The 16942-nt window shown below is 30.1% G+C and overlaps 1 protein-coding gene and 1 non-coding gene across 3 annotated transcripts; both read left to right on the forward strand.

The window, feature by feature from the left end:
- The first annotated feature begins 10070 nt into the window (after nucleotides 1-10070).
- Nucleotides 10071-15791, forward strand: LOC103482930 (S-type anion channel SLAH2). 2 transcript variants are annotated; one of them, XM_008439327.3, is made up of 7 exons: nucleotides 10107-10452; nucleotides 11951-12070; nucleotides 12820-13012; nucleotides 13233-13727; nucleotides 14134-14904; nucleotides 15015-15046; nucleotides 15137-15791. In XM_008439327.3, exons 3-7 carry the CDS (start codon nucleotides 12836-12838, stop codon nucleotides 15543-15545), a joined length of 1884 nt encoding a protein of 627 aa, XP_008437549.2. In that variant the 5' UTR covers nucleotides 10107-10452; nucleotides 11951-12070; nucleotides 12820-12835; the 3' UTR covers nucleotides 15546-15791. The 2 variants fall into 2 exon arrangements, with proteins under 2 accessions (XP_050945914.1, XP_008437549.2); XM_051089957.1 differs by having other exon boundaries at nucleotides 10071-12070.
- A 915-nt stretch (nucleotides 15792-16706) lies between these two features.
- Nucleotides 16707-16779, forward strand: TRNAF-GAA (transfer RNA phenylalanine (anticodon GAA)). The gene has a single exon. It is a non-coding gene; the product is annotated as a tRNA-Phe (tRNA).
- Nucleotides 16780-16942: the final 163 nt, after the last annotated feature.

Consider the following 16942-nt stretch of genomic DNA (forward strand, 5'->3'; position numbering starts at 1 on the left):
TGTATTATTAGAAAAAAGTGATGTCCCACATGACAACCATATTGCTGAATTGGAATGCTTTAGCATAATTGTCTCATTATATACTATTTTGTAGTAAAATGTATTTTAAGTTTCTTTTTTAATAATAATGTTTTTTTTTTTTGTTTTTTTTTTTTTTTTTTGCTGTTCATGGGACCTTTCAAAAAGGACAAAAACAACACCAAATTCTCCATGCCAATGGATCTTGGTGTTGGTATGTGTGTCGTATATTTATATAATCACATAAAAAAATAATAACAATACCAAAAGTCACCTACATATAATAGTGATGTTTTTGTTTTTGGGGGTATTGAACTTTTTGGGCATGATCTAAAATAAATTTATGAGATTTAATTATCTCTTTAAGTCGAATTCATCCTCGAATTAATGATTAAATTATAACCTTTTAGATACGGTTATATTAAAGTTGACATTCTCACAATTTAGGTCAAAGTTTTAGACTTGTCAATGTGATTTGAACTTTTTATTTATATTACCAATGGTTTCGTCCATCTTAACATAGTTTTATTCTCGATTTTCTTTGGAGAAATGGTAACTCGTGATTTAGCTACCCCATGCATGAGCTATATAATATTGCTCAATATATATATATAGAATTACATCAAACCAAATATATGTTTTAACCTTGAAGTTTCTAATGTACATGTGTGTGTGTGTATAGACACTATGTGACTTGTAGAATTTGAATTATTGCCATGCATATATATATAACAGTGACCATAATTATAATAAAAACTTCACCACATTTTTAAAGGACAATAATAATACTTTAAAGACCTAATTAAATAACAATAATTAAAGGGGAAAGAATACTAATTTTATTATCTAATGCTCCAATGAATATATATATATATATATATATATATATATATATATATATATATAAATTAAACCCACTTTTTGAATTTTATTTTATTTTATGAAGCAAGTTGTTGAAGGTAATGACAAACTAAATTCTGTGCATATAGATTTGTAATGGACTACTACTACAAATTGACATTTCATCTAATCAATTACACAAATAAACTATTCATCAAACCACTCAAATAAATTTAGGATATTTTTAAATATACCATGTTATCTATAATGGACATTGATATCTATTATTGATAAAATCTTAATCCTCATATGATACTAAAACGATATTTTAAACCATACAACATGCGATTCACAAAGTCCAATAATAATGAATAGTTGTGTTTGGGAACACAATGGGTAGAGAATGGATTTTTTTTCTTTCTTTTTTTCTTTCTTGTTTTCATTCTCTTCACAATCCCTTTTGGTGGGCAAAAGGATTCCATGTTGGTCTTTTGCTTTCCTTTTCTCTCTACTCTATCTTTTTCTTTGTAATTCATATTTCATTTTCAATGCTTAGCTTTTTTAGGGGTTTGTATGTGTGTGATGGGTTAGTGGGGATCTATGCATTGCATTCTTAATTATAATGTGGGGACTAATTTAAATGTGAGCCACAAAAGCTAGCCTAGCAACTTTTTGGACTTCTTTTCTGTTTTATTTTTGGTTGAGAGACCCCTTAGCAAACTCTATATTATTCAAGAAATTTAAAAATATAAAAATCTAAGACAACAATAATTATGTTTTAGAATTTTTTAATCTCTTATTCGATGATAATTTCTTTATCTTTTAAAAGAAAATTGAATATAGATTTTGAATTTTCTTCTAATACTTAAAAAATCTTAAACCCTAAATTTTGATTCACTCGAAAATTCAATGTGCTATAGTATTAAGCAAAGTCAAGAAGTAGCACAAAATAATAATAAAAGAAAAAAAATGTCTATATATAGAAATAAACCTAAAACTAAATAGACCGACTTTATAATTAGCGTTGGAGTAACGATTCTATTGAATCAAAAATATATAAATTATGTAATATATTTTGTGCTTCCCCCACCATAACTAATTAATTAATTAGGCTTCCTTCACCATAATTAATCGTTCGTGCTTCAAAAACTTTGACCTTTCTACCTAGAAATAAGTATTAAATAATATACAATACACCAAAACACAACATTTCTTCTCTATCAACGATAACAAAATCATGCTAACATTAGTAACTAATAACGTCTAACCATTTCCCCAACTAGTTTTACAAAGGAGAGGGTAATTATTCTAACTTAAGTATCATTTAAAAAGGTTATTATAAGATCATTTCGTTATATATATATATATATATATATGTTTATGTAATGTGTTATGTGTTAGGTTAAATGAAAGAAGGGGTTTTCGATGTCAGGCTTTTGGTGAATCAGAGAACCCATCTTTGTTTGTCTTTAAAACGAGATGTCTTTTTCCAACTCAGCCTCACATGCTTTGGTTGTTCTTACTATCAAATATCTTTTTTTTTCTTCTTCTTTTTTGTGGGTTACACGTAATGGCCACCTACACATTTCAACTTATATTAATTAACTTCTTTATTTTCAGTCATATCAATCTATAATATTTAATAAACTCCCCACAATAAAAGGCTGCCTTAAAAGGACTGACTTTAGAGTGTATATATATATACACACACACATACACATAACTTTTAGGGAAATTTTTCATTTAAAAAAATTTGGCCAAAAGATCAATCTCAAATGGGTTTGTGTTAAAGAAGTCATAGTCGCACAATTGCCATTGTTATCAATCCACTTTCATACTCCTATATACCAAAACACGAACTTTTTTTTTCTTCTTAATTTTAACTTTTAAGGTTGTACATTTTGACATTGATCAACTAAACTATAAATTAATTTCATTTTTTATTGTGTTTTTAATCTCTAATGTGAAAGAATATAAAATAATTCTTTAAACAAAGTAGAAGTATTAAATAAATCTCTAAATTTTTAGTTTATTGTGTTTGACAAATCTCTATATTCTTTCAATTTTGTGTTTATTAGGCACAAAATTGAAAGTTTATCTTCATTATTTTGATTATAGTTTTCTATGATGTCACCGTGCTAGAAATCTATTAGACATAAAATTCAAATTGTTCATTTCTAATAACACTTTTTTTCCTAAAAGAAAACACTTGAATATTATTTAAGAGATCAATGGCTAATACTCAAATAATAATAATCTAATGATTTATTAAATGCTAAAAATCAAGAACCAATATGATAAAAACATCAAAGTTCACTCACTAAATTTGTTATTTAGAAAAAAAAACACTTTTAAAATCATTGTATTGAGAAACAACGACGTGTCCTACATGAAGTAAAGTTGAGTTAAAATTGAGAAAATCTCTCCAAGGCTTAAAGGAAATTAAATGTGTAATATTTATATGTGTGTGTGTGTGTGTTAGGGTTTTGGAGGGACTTTTGTTTGACATGCATGTTTAATTAAGATACCCTTTGTTTGAAGAGATACCCACTTCACTTTTATTAATTGATTTGATCCCAACAAAATGGGACAACATGAGCACACAAATGACTGTTTTTTTTCCTAAAGTTTCTTAACCAATAATATTGTAAATATGTGCTTATGTATGTCTTATTTGCACCCACTATGTTTGTGTCTTTGGGTGTTTCTTTCTTCTTCTTTCTTTCTTTCTTTCTTTCTTTCTTTCTTTCTTTCTTTCCCACCTTTACTGATTTGCTAAGTAACTACTTTGGTAGCCAACCAAAAAACACACACAAAAAAGAAAAATAATAATAACAAATATAAAATAAAGAAAAGGAAAAAGATAATTGTTATTTATTCATACAAACCCTATTTTCTTCTTCAACTTTTATGAGGGTTGAATAAAGAAACCCAAAAGACCTAATTTACCTTTATAGTTTAAGGACAAAGAAAGGTATCTTTGAAATGATTCAGACAAGTACCGAATATACTCCCACTAAATTCCTACATATATTTAGAACCGTTGAATCTTTAATCACTTTATGATAGTATTATATTAATTATTCACTTTGAACTAAGTCATCATAAAAATTGGTTTTAGATACTAATATAACCTACAAGTTTACGATGTTTCTCGACTTCTTAATTAGAATAAGACTATATGTTATTGATTGATTATATGATTACTATGTTGATTAAAAATTAAGTGACGATCGGTAAATTTTATAAATTAATGATTATGTTTGCATGTATTATATTATTTAACATATGATTATAAAAGATTAATATACGAGTTGATTCAAGTACTCAAATCGATCTCTACAATATCTGGTTGGTTCTCAACTAGGCAGATTGATTTTACTAACAAATTAAAGAAGCATATATGTTTTAAAAAGGTTTGGTAGGGTTGAATTTCAACTATGTAGTAGATGTGACCTTAAATATAACTTTGGTAGTGTCGGTTGGAAATTTGTTGCCCAAAAGGCAGTGATTATATACAAGAAGAGAGAACAAGTTGTTTCTTTGTATGTCTTTTTTTTTTCTCATTCTATTTGCTTTTTCTTTTTGATCTTCTCTTTGGTGTTGTGTGAGTGGCTAGGAACATAATATTTGGTGATCATCTACACGTTTTTTGTCATTGGCCTTGACTAAATTAAGTTGTTTTCCTTTTACACACAAGAGAGAGCTAGATTTGCAAATTGGTCTAAAGTACCCCAATGTTTCTATGTCGCGTTCTTTCGTGTGTATTCACTATTTATCATTCAACTAACAACGTTTAACTACATTACCTTCTTTGTAAGGTAATAGAAGAGTCACCATCCTATTTTTCAAGCTCCCCCTCTCCCCCATCTAAATGAATGAGATATATGAATTGTGTTTAGACACATGTCAAGTCATTACCCACTATTCTCTCCGAATCACGATAGATGAAGTTTGACAAAGACTTTATAATTTCTACTGTCAAAATGATCTTAACTCTATAAACTCAAATTTATCGTTAAAAAGATTAAAACGAGAGATTATAATTTGAAATATAGATATGTACTGAAGAGAATGTAAAGAAAAGATTAGAGACAATTATAAAAAAGATAGTCCCAAAGTCTCAAGTGGATATATAATCGAAATAATTTAAACTTTACACGTCAATCCACTTATAAGCAAATCATTTAAATGGAAAAATATATTCACAAAGGAAAACTTATAAAAGATAAAATTAGCAACTTGTGCACCAAGCAAAAATCAAACGTGGGTGCTAAGCAAACAAAAATTACCAACAAAACCAAGAAATTCAATTTTGTAAAGTTTATGAAAAGCAATTCTAATACATAATTAAAATACTTTTCTTTTTTTTTTTTGAAAAGTAATTATTATTATCTTTTAATATATAAAAAAGTGGAATAAAATAAATAAATTAAGTGAGTCACGTGTCCTTTTTAATTCCTACGTGGATCCGCTTCATTGTTCTTTAAAATTAAAAAGTTAACCAACTCTCTCTCTTATTATGAGAGAGAGAAAAGTCCAAGAAAATAGTTAGGCCACCGTGGATTTTATTTTATTTTATTTTATTTATTTTGGTTGAAAAGGGATGAAATGCAAACATTATAATAAAGCAACTTAATTAGGTCAAAAGATGATACACACCAACTTGACAACAATTATTTCCACTAATTCAACACACAATTCTTTTAAGTATGCATTAATTAATTAATGAAAAAAAAACACATTTAAAAGTGTTCGTTTCACTTAAACAGTTTGGAACATATATTACTTAAGCACCATACTCGTCCATAGCTATTTCCCCTCCTCTAATGAGTTTACGAGAGAAGAAATTCAGTCAACTTCGATGATATATAGAACGGAAAGCGCATTTACTTGATCAATCGTACACATTCGAAGTACTACACGAAAAATATCACGACACATATGAGCTACGTACTTCAGTTCTATTTGCCAAATGTTCCACCAGGTGGGTTCATGAGAGAATACAAATGCGAATGAGAAAGTACACCTAGACAACATGCGTTGCCTCGTATTCAAAACACTGGAAACTCATCGTAACAATTAACAGTTAAATATTGACCCTAATAATCATTACCTCACATTTGAATCAATTTTTTACTATTAAATTCAAACTCTCCAAATTTAATGATCGCACGCATGAGAGTGAACACAAATCTTTTTCAATAATGTTTTTTGCCTTTGTGTGTGTTCATCTCAATTATGGGTTGATTAGACTTCACTTATTAAATTGTCACAATTAATTCCTCTTAATTAACCCACTTTTCACTCACTCTCTTTATCATAATAATAATAATGGCTTATTGATTTATAAAAGTAAAATAGATTATTATAAAAAAAAAAAATTACTTTTACTACATCACACTTACAACAATCATACAGTTCTATATGTTTAAATTATTTTTTATTAACATTTAACATTTAATAAACAAAATTCATATTTATCATTGGAAATATTTTCACTTTGTTCATTGTTTTAATTTTCTTTAAGTAAACTAATTATAAGCACTAATTAATTAATGCAAGTAAATTGAATTTTACGTAATTAATAACTCAACTTAAAATAATATTTTCCAGAATAAATAATGATTTTATATTTAAAAAGAAGTTAAAAAAAAAAAAAAAGAAAAAAGAAGCACTATGTTTATATAAATACAATTAGTAATAATTAATTGTCTTCATGACCAAGAAAAGTAGGCATAAAAATTGAATTAAATAAGTTAATTTTATATTAATGAATTTGAACAACCTCATTTGGATTATACAAGTTAGTTACTTCCATTATTAGAAAAATGAAAAAGTGGGGGGGGGGGGGGAGAAATTCATACTTTAATTTGCATTAAACAAACCCATCATTACCTTAAACTTAATTATTCTTTCCTTTATTCATTTATTAATTTAATCCATCTTACTTACTATTATTAAAATCCATTTAACAAGTTTGTCCTTTTTCAAATAAAAAATAAAAAAAATATTCATTTAATTCTCCATCTCACCCAAAATTCTCTCATAATTAACCTTAATCTTATTTTCAATATCAAGAACACTGAATTAGTATTTACTTATTAGAAAAAGAGTATTTTGCTTAACTACACACCATCCTCAAAAGCTACTAAAAAGTGATGAACACACACACACACTATACATACATATATATATATATATATGATGGTTTGAACAATAAATAATGGAATAATATATTTGATTGGTTGGAATTGATTGTGGGTTAAAATTAAATCAGACTCCACTTTAAGAAAGATCTTGGAATCAATTTGGAGATTCTTTGGTCCTTAAAAAATGTGTTCAATTAATTACAAAAAGTTTATTAATTAAGACTAATATTGATTACAACTTTTGTGTATTGGAAATGGTAAGTTTACAAAGTCAGTCACATGACCCCTTTTTTTATTATTTTTAATCTTGTGTGTTGTTTATATATATATATATATATATATATATATATATATCTTTACTAAAGTATGTTCCATACATCTTTTATTTCTTTTATTTTTATTTCATATATAATATAAAAATTTAAACTTTTAATTTGTGTTCAATAAGTCAACCGCATTTTAAAATATTTTTAAAATAAATAATTATTAAATAATTAATAATCATTTTACGAATGCTTTTTTAAATAAATTTCGGCTTAAAATATCATTTTCTTCTTCTTGAATATTGTAGTCATATCAATCAAGAACATTCTACACAACAACGAAAATGGACTATTTTAGCCGACTCGAACATATTTAAATTGATATAAAATTCGTATTACTGATCTTAAAGTTAGACGTTTGATTCTCCGATCTTAAAAAAAAAGTAATCAAGAATGGCTTATCTGGCTGGACAAGGGCTTGTGCTTGGGCCCATGGGCTTCGAGGCTTGTATTGGGCCTTGCTCAAACTAAGAAAAGGTTCAAAATGCTAATTTTTGGAAAATTGCCCCTCATATAAAAGCTCATATCACACAAATAAATAAATAGAATATTATATACTTCCCGTCCCCCATGCAAAGTGTGACTGAAGTTTCATATTGATTAGGTAAGAAAACGATCGAACTATCTTTAACGATAGCAGACATTTCGGGTGGAAAGAAAATCACAAGAGTTTAGTTTAAAAAGTTAATAATAACATACCGTTATGGAGATACGTATAGAGTTCTCCAACATCATGTCGTCGTTATTGACAATCACTCTAATTTCATCGTCGACAACAATATATTTGTTGTTTTATTCACTGTGGTATATCTATAAACTTGAAATACTCGTAGTTTGTATCGAATAGGTTCAAATTTGTAGAACGTTTTTTATTGGTATAGGCATCAAGGTGCACACTTTCTACCATCTCATAATTGTTTTTTTTTTAATCGAGAGTATGATTTATGAAAAATAAATAAATAATTTAATAAAATTTGAATTAACAAATTAAAGCCTCTAAATTATTAAAAAAAAAAAAAAAAAGAGAAGTTGAACAAAAATATTATAGATAGACTTGAGAAAGAAAGAAAAAAACTATATATGTTATAGTCTATCCTAATTTTTATATTATCACCTTCACTAAATATTTCTCAAATGAGTTTTATTTTATAACAATAAAGCCTCAATCATTGACCAACAGAGGAAAATGTCCCCATGCATCTAAAATTAAAATCAAATATGGTATATACAATGAAGTCAAATTAATTTTTATTTAGGAAAATATATATATACACGCGCGTTTAGTATATAAATTGAGACAATTAGTTTATGGAATATAATTCCATGTCTATAGTATATTCCCTACATCTCTTTCACTTGGAAAGATCGTTATCATTTATTTTGAGCGGCTTCTAACGATGTTGACGATTTTCATGATGCTTTTATGATCGAACGACTAAAAATGAAAGTACATCTTATTAGTATAAAACCATAAAAACTTGTTTAAATGGGCTAGAAAAAAAAAACTAATTTTTTTAAAAAAAATTATTTTGATTAAATGATTGCTAAACGTTTCGATTTTTTTTTTTGTTCTTAGGGACAAAACCTAGAAGAATATAGACATAAAAAAAATGCTAATGAAATGTATTATAATCTATCCTAATTTTTATATTATCACTTCACTAATTATTAATCCAATGTGAATTATATTTTATGATAAAACCTCTATCATTGACCAACAAAGGAAAAATATCTCTACATTTAAAAATATAATAAAATTTGGCAAATACATGCATTTAAATTTAAATTAGGAAAAAAAGATACCCTTTGTATAAATAAATAGAACAAAAGAAAAGAAAATTAATTTTAGTACCAAACAATTGATTTTATTCTTTGTAAAGATTGTAATGATTCTTTATAAACAAAATTCAAAATTTTAAATTTAGATTGATGTAAAATTTATTTTTAAGGACAAAACATTCTTGTTTATTCTTTCCACTTTTATATATTCTTTTTTCTTTTATCGGGTCTTAAATCTTTGATGTTAACTTTAATTTTATCTTTAACAAAAATCATAATAAACTTTTTTTCTAAACCAAACATATTTTTGACATATTCTAATTGTCACTAATTTTTAACACATCACATAAATTGAGATATGATTGCTATGACGACGTAGCATCTTTATAGAGATTTTTATTAGGTTGAGATCTTAAAATATTTGTGAATATGTCAAGAAAAGTTCTTAAGAAATAAAAAAATCTATAGCTAAAATTTTATCTACCTCATAAATAAAAAAAAAAAAAAAAATTGTAGACATCAACCTAAAGACTTGTAGAAGTGAATATGATAGACCGAAAAATCGAGAATATGATAGATTGAAAAATCGAATTGATTGTCGTTATCAAACATTTGCGTTAATGAAAAAAGTCCAAAAATAATCGTAAGTATTTAATTGTAAAAAGACGATCAAATTTATTATTAAATGCTAAAATGAAAAAAAGGAATTAAAGGCTATGGTCCTTTCCCACTTTGAACAACACTGATTGGTAACAAACAACTTTACACAAAACCTAACCATTTGAATTTGAATGGTGATGAAAATTCTTAGCAACTTGGTGGCTCCATTACCCCTTTTGGCTATCAAACACAAATGAAGCTTCGCCTCATATTCATAAACCCACTTTTGAATTTTCCTTTCCTTCCTCAAACCCTTTTTAACCTTTTCTTGTTTTTTTTTTTTTATTTGAATGACCTAAAATATTGTGTTCAAATGGGGTTCGATCGTCTTTTTACTCACTTTTTCTAACCCTTTTCTATCGTCACTAAACCTTTTTCTTGCTCTTCTATTTTATCCTCTCGCTCTAGTTCCATCTCTCCCCCTTTCGCTCTCTAGATAGAATGTTGTGTGTATCATGTCAATAATGGATTAAGAGCTACGTTTGTAGATCTTATGCCTTTCAAGACTTGAATACATGGATGGTTAATGAAGATGTAAAAAACGTGTCTAGAAGGAGCGAGAGGGAGAGGAAAGGGAGAACGGAAAAAGGCAAAAAAAAAATTTTTAATTTTCTTGAAAAAGGTTAGAAAAACTTATTTTAAAAAAGCAGGTCGAATTTCATTTGGGCTCAAAAATTTAGGTCAGTTCATCCAATTAACCTAACTTCTACCACATTTCTTTTTATGTAAAAATCCAACCTTTACCGAATTACATATCTAAATATCGTACCTAATTTCTTAGCTGTATCTGTATGTATGTCATTGTATGTGGGTCTCTCTCTTTTGTATATAATAAGCTGTATGTGGGTCTCTCGAGGATTAAAAATTAAGAACGATCACCGTCAAGGATTTATAAATGTTGGATCTGACTTATGATTATAGTTTTATCATAATTTTGTTTTCTAATGTATAATTGTCTTACATCTGGACCTTGATTGACGGCCCAGAATTGGTTTTCCCATTTTATTACGATTCTGTTCTTCCGATTATCTAATCATTTGACTTCATTAGATGGTGACTTCTTCTGGGGTTTTCCCATTTTCTTATGCATTACTCTTTAATCTGTCTCTCTTTCATCCTATTTTTCAATTGGGTTTTTAGGAAACGTTTTGTTCTTCTAAATCGTTCTTGAAATAGCTGGCATCATTGAGATATACGTGTGATGATATTTAAATTGCAGAGCCTATGAAATCTGACCAAGTTTTGTCATTGTTTGGATTAGGACAAACTTTTTCTTTTTCTTTCTTTTATTTTCTAAATTAAGTTAATGGCTATCTTTTGACTTGGGTTTCTATTTTATTTCCAAAATTTGTTGTCTACTTTGTACCATGGCTTTAGAAGAAGACTGATTTCTAATAAACCCTTTAATCAATTTGACATTGAGTTAATACTTTCTTCAATTACTGGGATTTCTATTTTGGATTTTTGTGGTAAGTTGTTAAACTAACTTATTTGATAACTGTTTGGTCAGATTTAGTTCCTTCTCATTTTGATTTGTGTTCTTTGGCAACTACATTGTACAACACATGGTTTGTATAACTTTCTGTTAAGTCAAAGATTTCTATTGCTAGCAGCCAAATAGAAGGGGAAAAAAAAAGGAAACAGATGTTCAATGAAGATGATGACAAAATATTCAAGCTTGTGTTCACTTTAGACAAAAGCATTTATTCCCACTTTATAGCTGGAACAGTCTCATAAGTGTGCCTTGTCCTTTTCTTTTTGTTTTGAGTACAACAATTCCATGGTGGAATCGGATTATTGACCTTTAAAATGGTGATTGGTGCTTAGTTTACTGAACTATGTACGAATTGAGAGGTGTTTTTGTCTTCTTTTTTATAAGAATTAAAAACATTTAATAAGCAGCCGTAATTATCTTTATGAGTTCTATTTGGGGTAGATTTTGCAAGTCCACGGACTTTTCTTGTCTATAAATACGTGATGTTTTCTGATTTTTGAAAGACGTGTCTTAGTTGTTTTTCATTTGTTTCTCTTGAGCTATTCTTCATTCTTCTGGAATATATGCTTTGTGTCTCCGAGTTCCCAGACGAGGCTCGCCATTTCTGGAGGGAAAGAGAATTCTGTTTCTTAAAGATTTTTTTTTTTTTTATTAAAAGTCTGAGATTTTTCTTCTGCTTGAAGAGATAGTGACAGAACTTGCTTGATTGGAGGTTCATCAGATTGGATACATACTTCTTAACGTTCTTCTTCTCTGTCTGTCCTGACATTTTCCTCTTAGAGCAGTCTGCAGTTGTTTTGAAGGTACGTGTTCTTTTTTTTTTCCTTGGATGATTCTATGAATGTGGAGAGTAATTTTTTAAACAAAGCTAACCTGGTTTTGTATATGCATTCTTGATCTTGATGCAAATAAAACACTGATCTAGATGAGATCGTGAATAAAATAGCAAACAAAGTCGTGTTGGATCTCAAAACATTCCATGACACAGTCCCTATACTCAAAACTATGATTTGAACTCTATGATCCAAGTGTTTATAAGCATGTTGTCTTTTGTTGATTTCTTTTGTTTAAGATTGGAAGCTTTTTATTACACCATTGAGCAACGTACATCTTTTAGAATATTACATTGGTACATGCCAATTTGTGGGACATTGGAACCTGTGGTAGAAAGTATCTAAGTTGGATCTCATAAGAGACTGTTGTATTTATCGGTCCCATCTGATTTAATGATTTTCATCTTTCTATTTTGAGAACTATACTTGTTTTAGATACTCACAGAATTCACCAAATCTTAGAAATAAAGACAGTTTTCAAACCTACTCTTTATTGTTTTTGAAATTGTGCAACTGTGATACAATTTTGCTAGCAAGTACAAATTGTTTCATTCTGTTTAATTTGATAAAGAGTTTTTTCTTGGAATAATTAAATTTTCTGTTTAGTCTCCCTTTTCTTTTTTAACCAAAAAAAAAATCAAACTATGGTTTATGGTCTTCAATCTTCATATTTTTTTACAAGTTTTAATTCCTGAAATCGTAATGTCTATGCTTTCTAGGTGGTGGTACTTCATCATGGAAAATGGAAAGTATCAAGAATATACACCCAAGGAGTTTGATGAGGTTCCACCATTAATCAAACACATATCATCATCACTTGATGTGGCTGGCTTTGACAGTATTGAAGAGAGTGACCTTCCATATAATCAGTTTCATTCAAGTTGTTCTCATTCCCCCTCTTCTCTGCCTAATGTAAGTTCTGATGTAATTCATGTATATTTTACTGAAGGAACAATTGGTTGTGGAACAAATGATTTTTGAGATTGTATTTGTGTTCATCTTCTATGATTGACATAAGGGTGATGCTACTTCTGTTGATTATTAGATGACTTGAATTACTTAGAATGCAAAGAGAAAAGCTTGTAACACAGCGGTAAGGCTAATAGTGGACTTCTTTTTGCCATAAAAACAGGAAAATGTATCATCACCTGCCGTGCAAAGTGATATCGAACTTCAGTTCGTTAACCATCAAAGAAAACATTCTGTTTCTATCAGCATGCCACCATCCCCTGTGGCAGTTCAGTTGACCCCCAAAAGAGTTCTCTTCAGTGGTGAAACAATTATAAACTACGGAAACGGTCCTGCTGCTGTGAAAAAATCAAAGAAAGATGCAATGTTTCACTCTCAGCCAATTCCGAGGGGCTCTACATATGAGGATGCGATGAGGAACATGAATGCGAATGCGAATGCTGCACATCACCCTAGTAGAAGATTGAAGGACAGAAGATATGATTCTTTCAAAACATGGTCTGGAAAACTTGAAAGACAATTGACTCTACTTCGGGGAAAGTCGCCACGACAAACTAGTTCAGATGAAACTGAAGTTCAGGGATCTGGAATTGAAAACAACATATCCGTTGATCGTTACTTTGCTGCATTGGAGGGTCCAGAGTTGGAAACACTTAGGGTATGTTACCTTCCTCCTATTCTCAATAACATCTTAGATACTTCACTCATCTTATGCATTAATCTGAACTTTCTAATATTCCAATATCTTCATATCGGAACAATAGAAATTACTTGTAAATATATGGTGCTCTTGCATCTACTAAAATCTTGAAGTACTTTTCAAAATTCTTATGGTATTTGGTTACGCAGTGAAGAAAAGTAATTTTATATACTTAAAGAAACCTTCACGTCTTCCAAAAGTACTTCATCCAAATCCTGATTATAAAAAATTATTCCAAAGTCACTCTTAATATATTTTGTCTTTGGGAAAGCATTCCATGTTTTACAGGATGCCTTGAACAAATTTGAAAAGCACTTCACCCAAATTATGAATAATTGTTTCTTTGTTTTCCATTTCCATACAGGCTTCAGAGGAAATACTGCTCCCAGATGACAGGACATGGCCTTTTCTACTTCGATTTCCTATCTCATCGTTTGGTATCTGTCTAGGTGTTAGTAGCCAAGCAATCATGTGGAAAACGCTGGCCACTTCAGTTTCCACAAAGTTCCTTCATTTGAGCCTGAAAATAAACCTCGCTTTATGGATCATTTCCATTGCTCTTATAGTCACTGTCGCTTCCACTTACCTCCTGAAACTTATTCTCTACTTTGAAGCCGTTCGACGTGAGTACTACCATCCTATTCGTGTCAACTTCTTCTTTGCACCCTGGATAGCCCTCTTGTTCTTAGCAATTGGTGTTCCTCCATCAGTTGCCACCAACCTGCCTCCGGCAATTTGGTATTTTCTCATGACTCCATTTCTATGCCTTGAGCTTAAGATTTACGGGCAATGGATGTCAGGAGGCCAACGAAGGCTGTCGAAAGTGGCTAATCCTACAAATCATCTTTCCATCGTGGGAAACTTTGTGGGGGCTTTGTTGGGAGCTTCAATGGGATTAAAGGAAGGGCCCATATTCTTCTTCGCAATCGGAATAGCTCACTATTTAGTCCTTTTTGTAACACTCTATCAGAGACTACCAACCAATGAGACACTCCCAAAGGAGCTGCATCCAGTATTTTTTCTTTTCATAGCAGCACCAAGTGTTGCATCTATGGCATGGGGAAAAATTCAAGGCTCCTTTGACAATGCTTCACGAATGATGTACTTCATTGCTATGTTCCTCTATTTCTCACTGGTTAGTCTCTATGCAGCACTCATCCGGTCTGTTGCTCGCTTTGTGTTTTACTTTTGTTGTTTGTATGAATCTGACAAAACTTGCAATTCTCTCATGATTCTTCTTTGCAGGTTGTCAGAGTCAACTTTTTCCGGGGCTTCAAGTATGATACGACACCTGTCTTCTTGTTTTGAAACTTTTATCATTCCTTTTGAGTTAGTTATCTCACAAACATTTTGTTTTGAATCATTAGGTTCTCACTGGCCTGGTGGGCATATACTTTTCCAATGACTGGTGCTGCCATTGCAACTATAAGATACTCAACTGAAGTTACAAATACATTTACACAAATTTTGTCTGTTCTACTCTCTGTCACTGCTATAATCATAGTGGCATCTCTCCTTGTAACGACTATCATCCACGCCTTCGTGCTACGTGACCTCTTTCCTAATGACATTGCTATAGCCATTAGTGACAGGAAGCCAAAACCACATATGAACTGGTTTCAACAACTAAGACATGGAAGTTCAGAATCCCAAGATATCGAAAACTTCTTGAAGTTTTCAAGCTCAGATAGCAAGGATCTAGAAGCATCTCTTAGAACGAAAACCTCCGAAGGCGAAGGCGTGAACCTCCAACCGTCAAATGATCAACTCCATTGATCTCAAGCTCTCCATCTGTATAAAAATCGCAACTCAACATTGGAGGAACTTGATTTTGTAGTTTATTGAATGGTTCCAATGAACATGTTGGAGTTGGATATAGTTAAGTACAATCGAGATTTGTTAGAAATAGCTCTTTTTGTTAGAAATACCACGTTATGTATTAAGATTTGTGTATCAACATCTATAATCGGCTTGATATCTTGTGTTCCTGTGTGATATGAATAAAGTAACTATGTTTAAGTATCCCAAGTCGAGTTTTTGCTAATTTTCAGCTGTTTCTAACTTTCCAATATTATTTGTCGTTTTTTTTAATGATGTCTCAAGTAGGAAGAAACATATTCAACATGATGCTCCAATTGCAACTTATCTAATCAAACCATAAGGATATTCTAGATCTAAACAATTTAAGACAACACTATCTATTATAGGAACTTCTTAATAAAGATCTATTCATACTTATAAATAAGAAGAGTGTCTTCGCATGAACGAAAAGTACGAGAAACAAAGAAAGACCGAGTAAAAGTGTGTGAGTGAGCATTAAGAGACGAGTGTAAAAACATTATCTCATAAGTATCCGTATTTATACTTCCTAATAAAAGTTTCTTTCTTCTAATTAGTGACCGTCTCTCTTTTCTTTTACTGCCACTTTTCTTCGACAAAAACATATGAGGGTAATCCTATCACACTGAAACTGAGACCTCCAACTTGCATTTGGATGACAAAAGAACTGCAGCATCACTGATGTGCTTCGCTATGCATACAATGACGGGCAAAGTGATGTTAAGCAATGGAAATTTTGGTCCCCCACAGTAACGGAAATAATTTCTTGTGAAGCAGAAATTTTCAATGAAGAAGACAAAAAAGGGGGAAATGTAAAATAAAACAGATATACATATACATATATATTGATATCACACTTTGGGTTTTCCTCTTAACAAACTCTATATCCTTCTCACCTCATCCATTAGGGAAGAGTGAGAAGTTATAGTTGACTTTTATTTAAACCGCACAAGTTCGATAAAGGTTCTGTTTGATAAAGTTTTCTATAGCATAATAATCAACCCGTTCTCTCATTGGCAGCTGTGTTACAAGATTTTGTACAACACTGATAGCATGTGTATGTATATATATGTACAGATAAAATTATATAAGCAAATAGCGGGGATAGCTCAGTTGGGAGAGCGTCAGACTGAAGATCTGAAGGTCACGTGTTCGATCCACGTTCACCGCATTGTCTATAAATTTTTTTTTTCTTAGAAAAAGGAAATCAAACATTGAGGAAGTCTCTGATGATTTAGTATACTTTTTCTAAAAGAAAAAAATCATATCAAATAGTTAAATTACACATGTAAAAGTTTATAGTAAAATGAAGTGAGTAGTCGAATAAAATGGGA

The sequence above is a fragment of the Cucumis melo genome, chromosome 9 (genome assembly GCF_025177605.1).
Source record: "Cucumis melo cultivar AY chromosome 9, USDA_Cmelo_AY_1.0, whole genome shotgun sequence".
NCBI classification, from domain to species: domain Eukaryota; kingdom Viridiplantae; phylum Streptophyta; class Magnoliopsida; order Cucurbitales; family Cucurbitaceae; genus Cucumis; species Cucumis melo.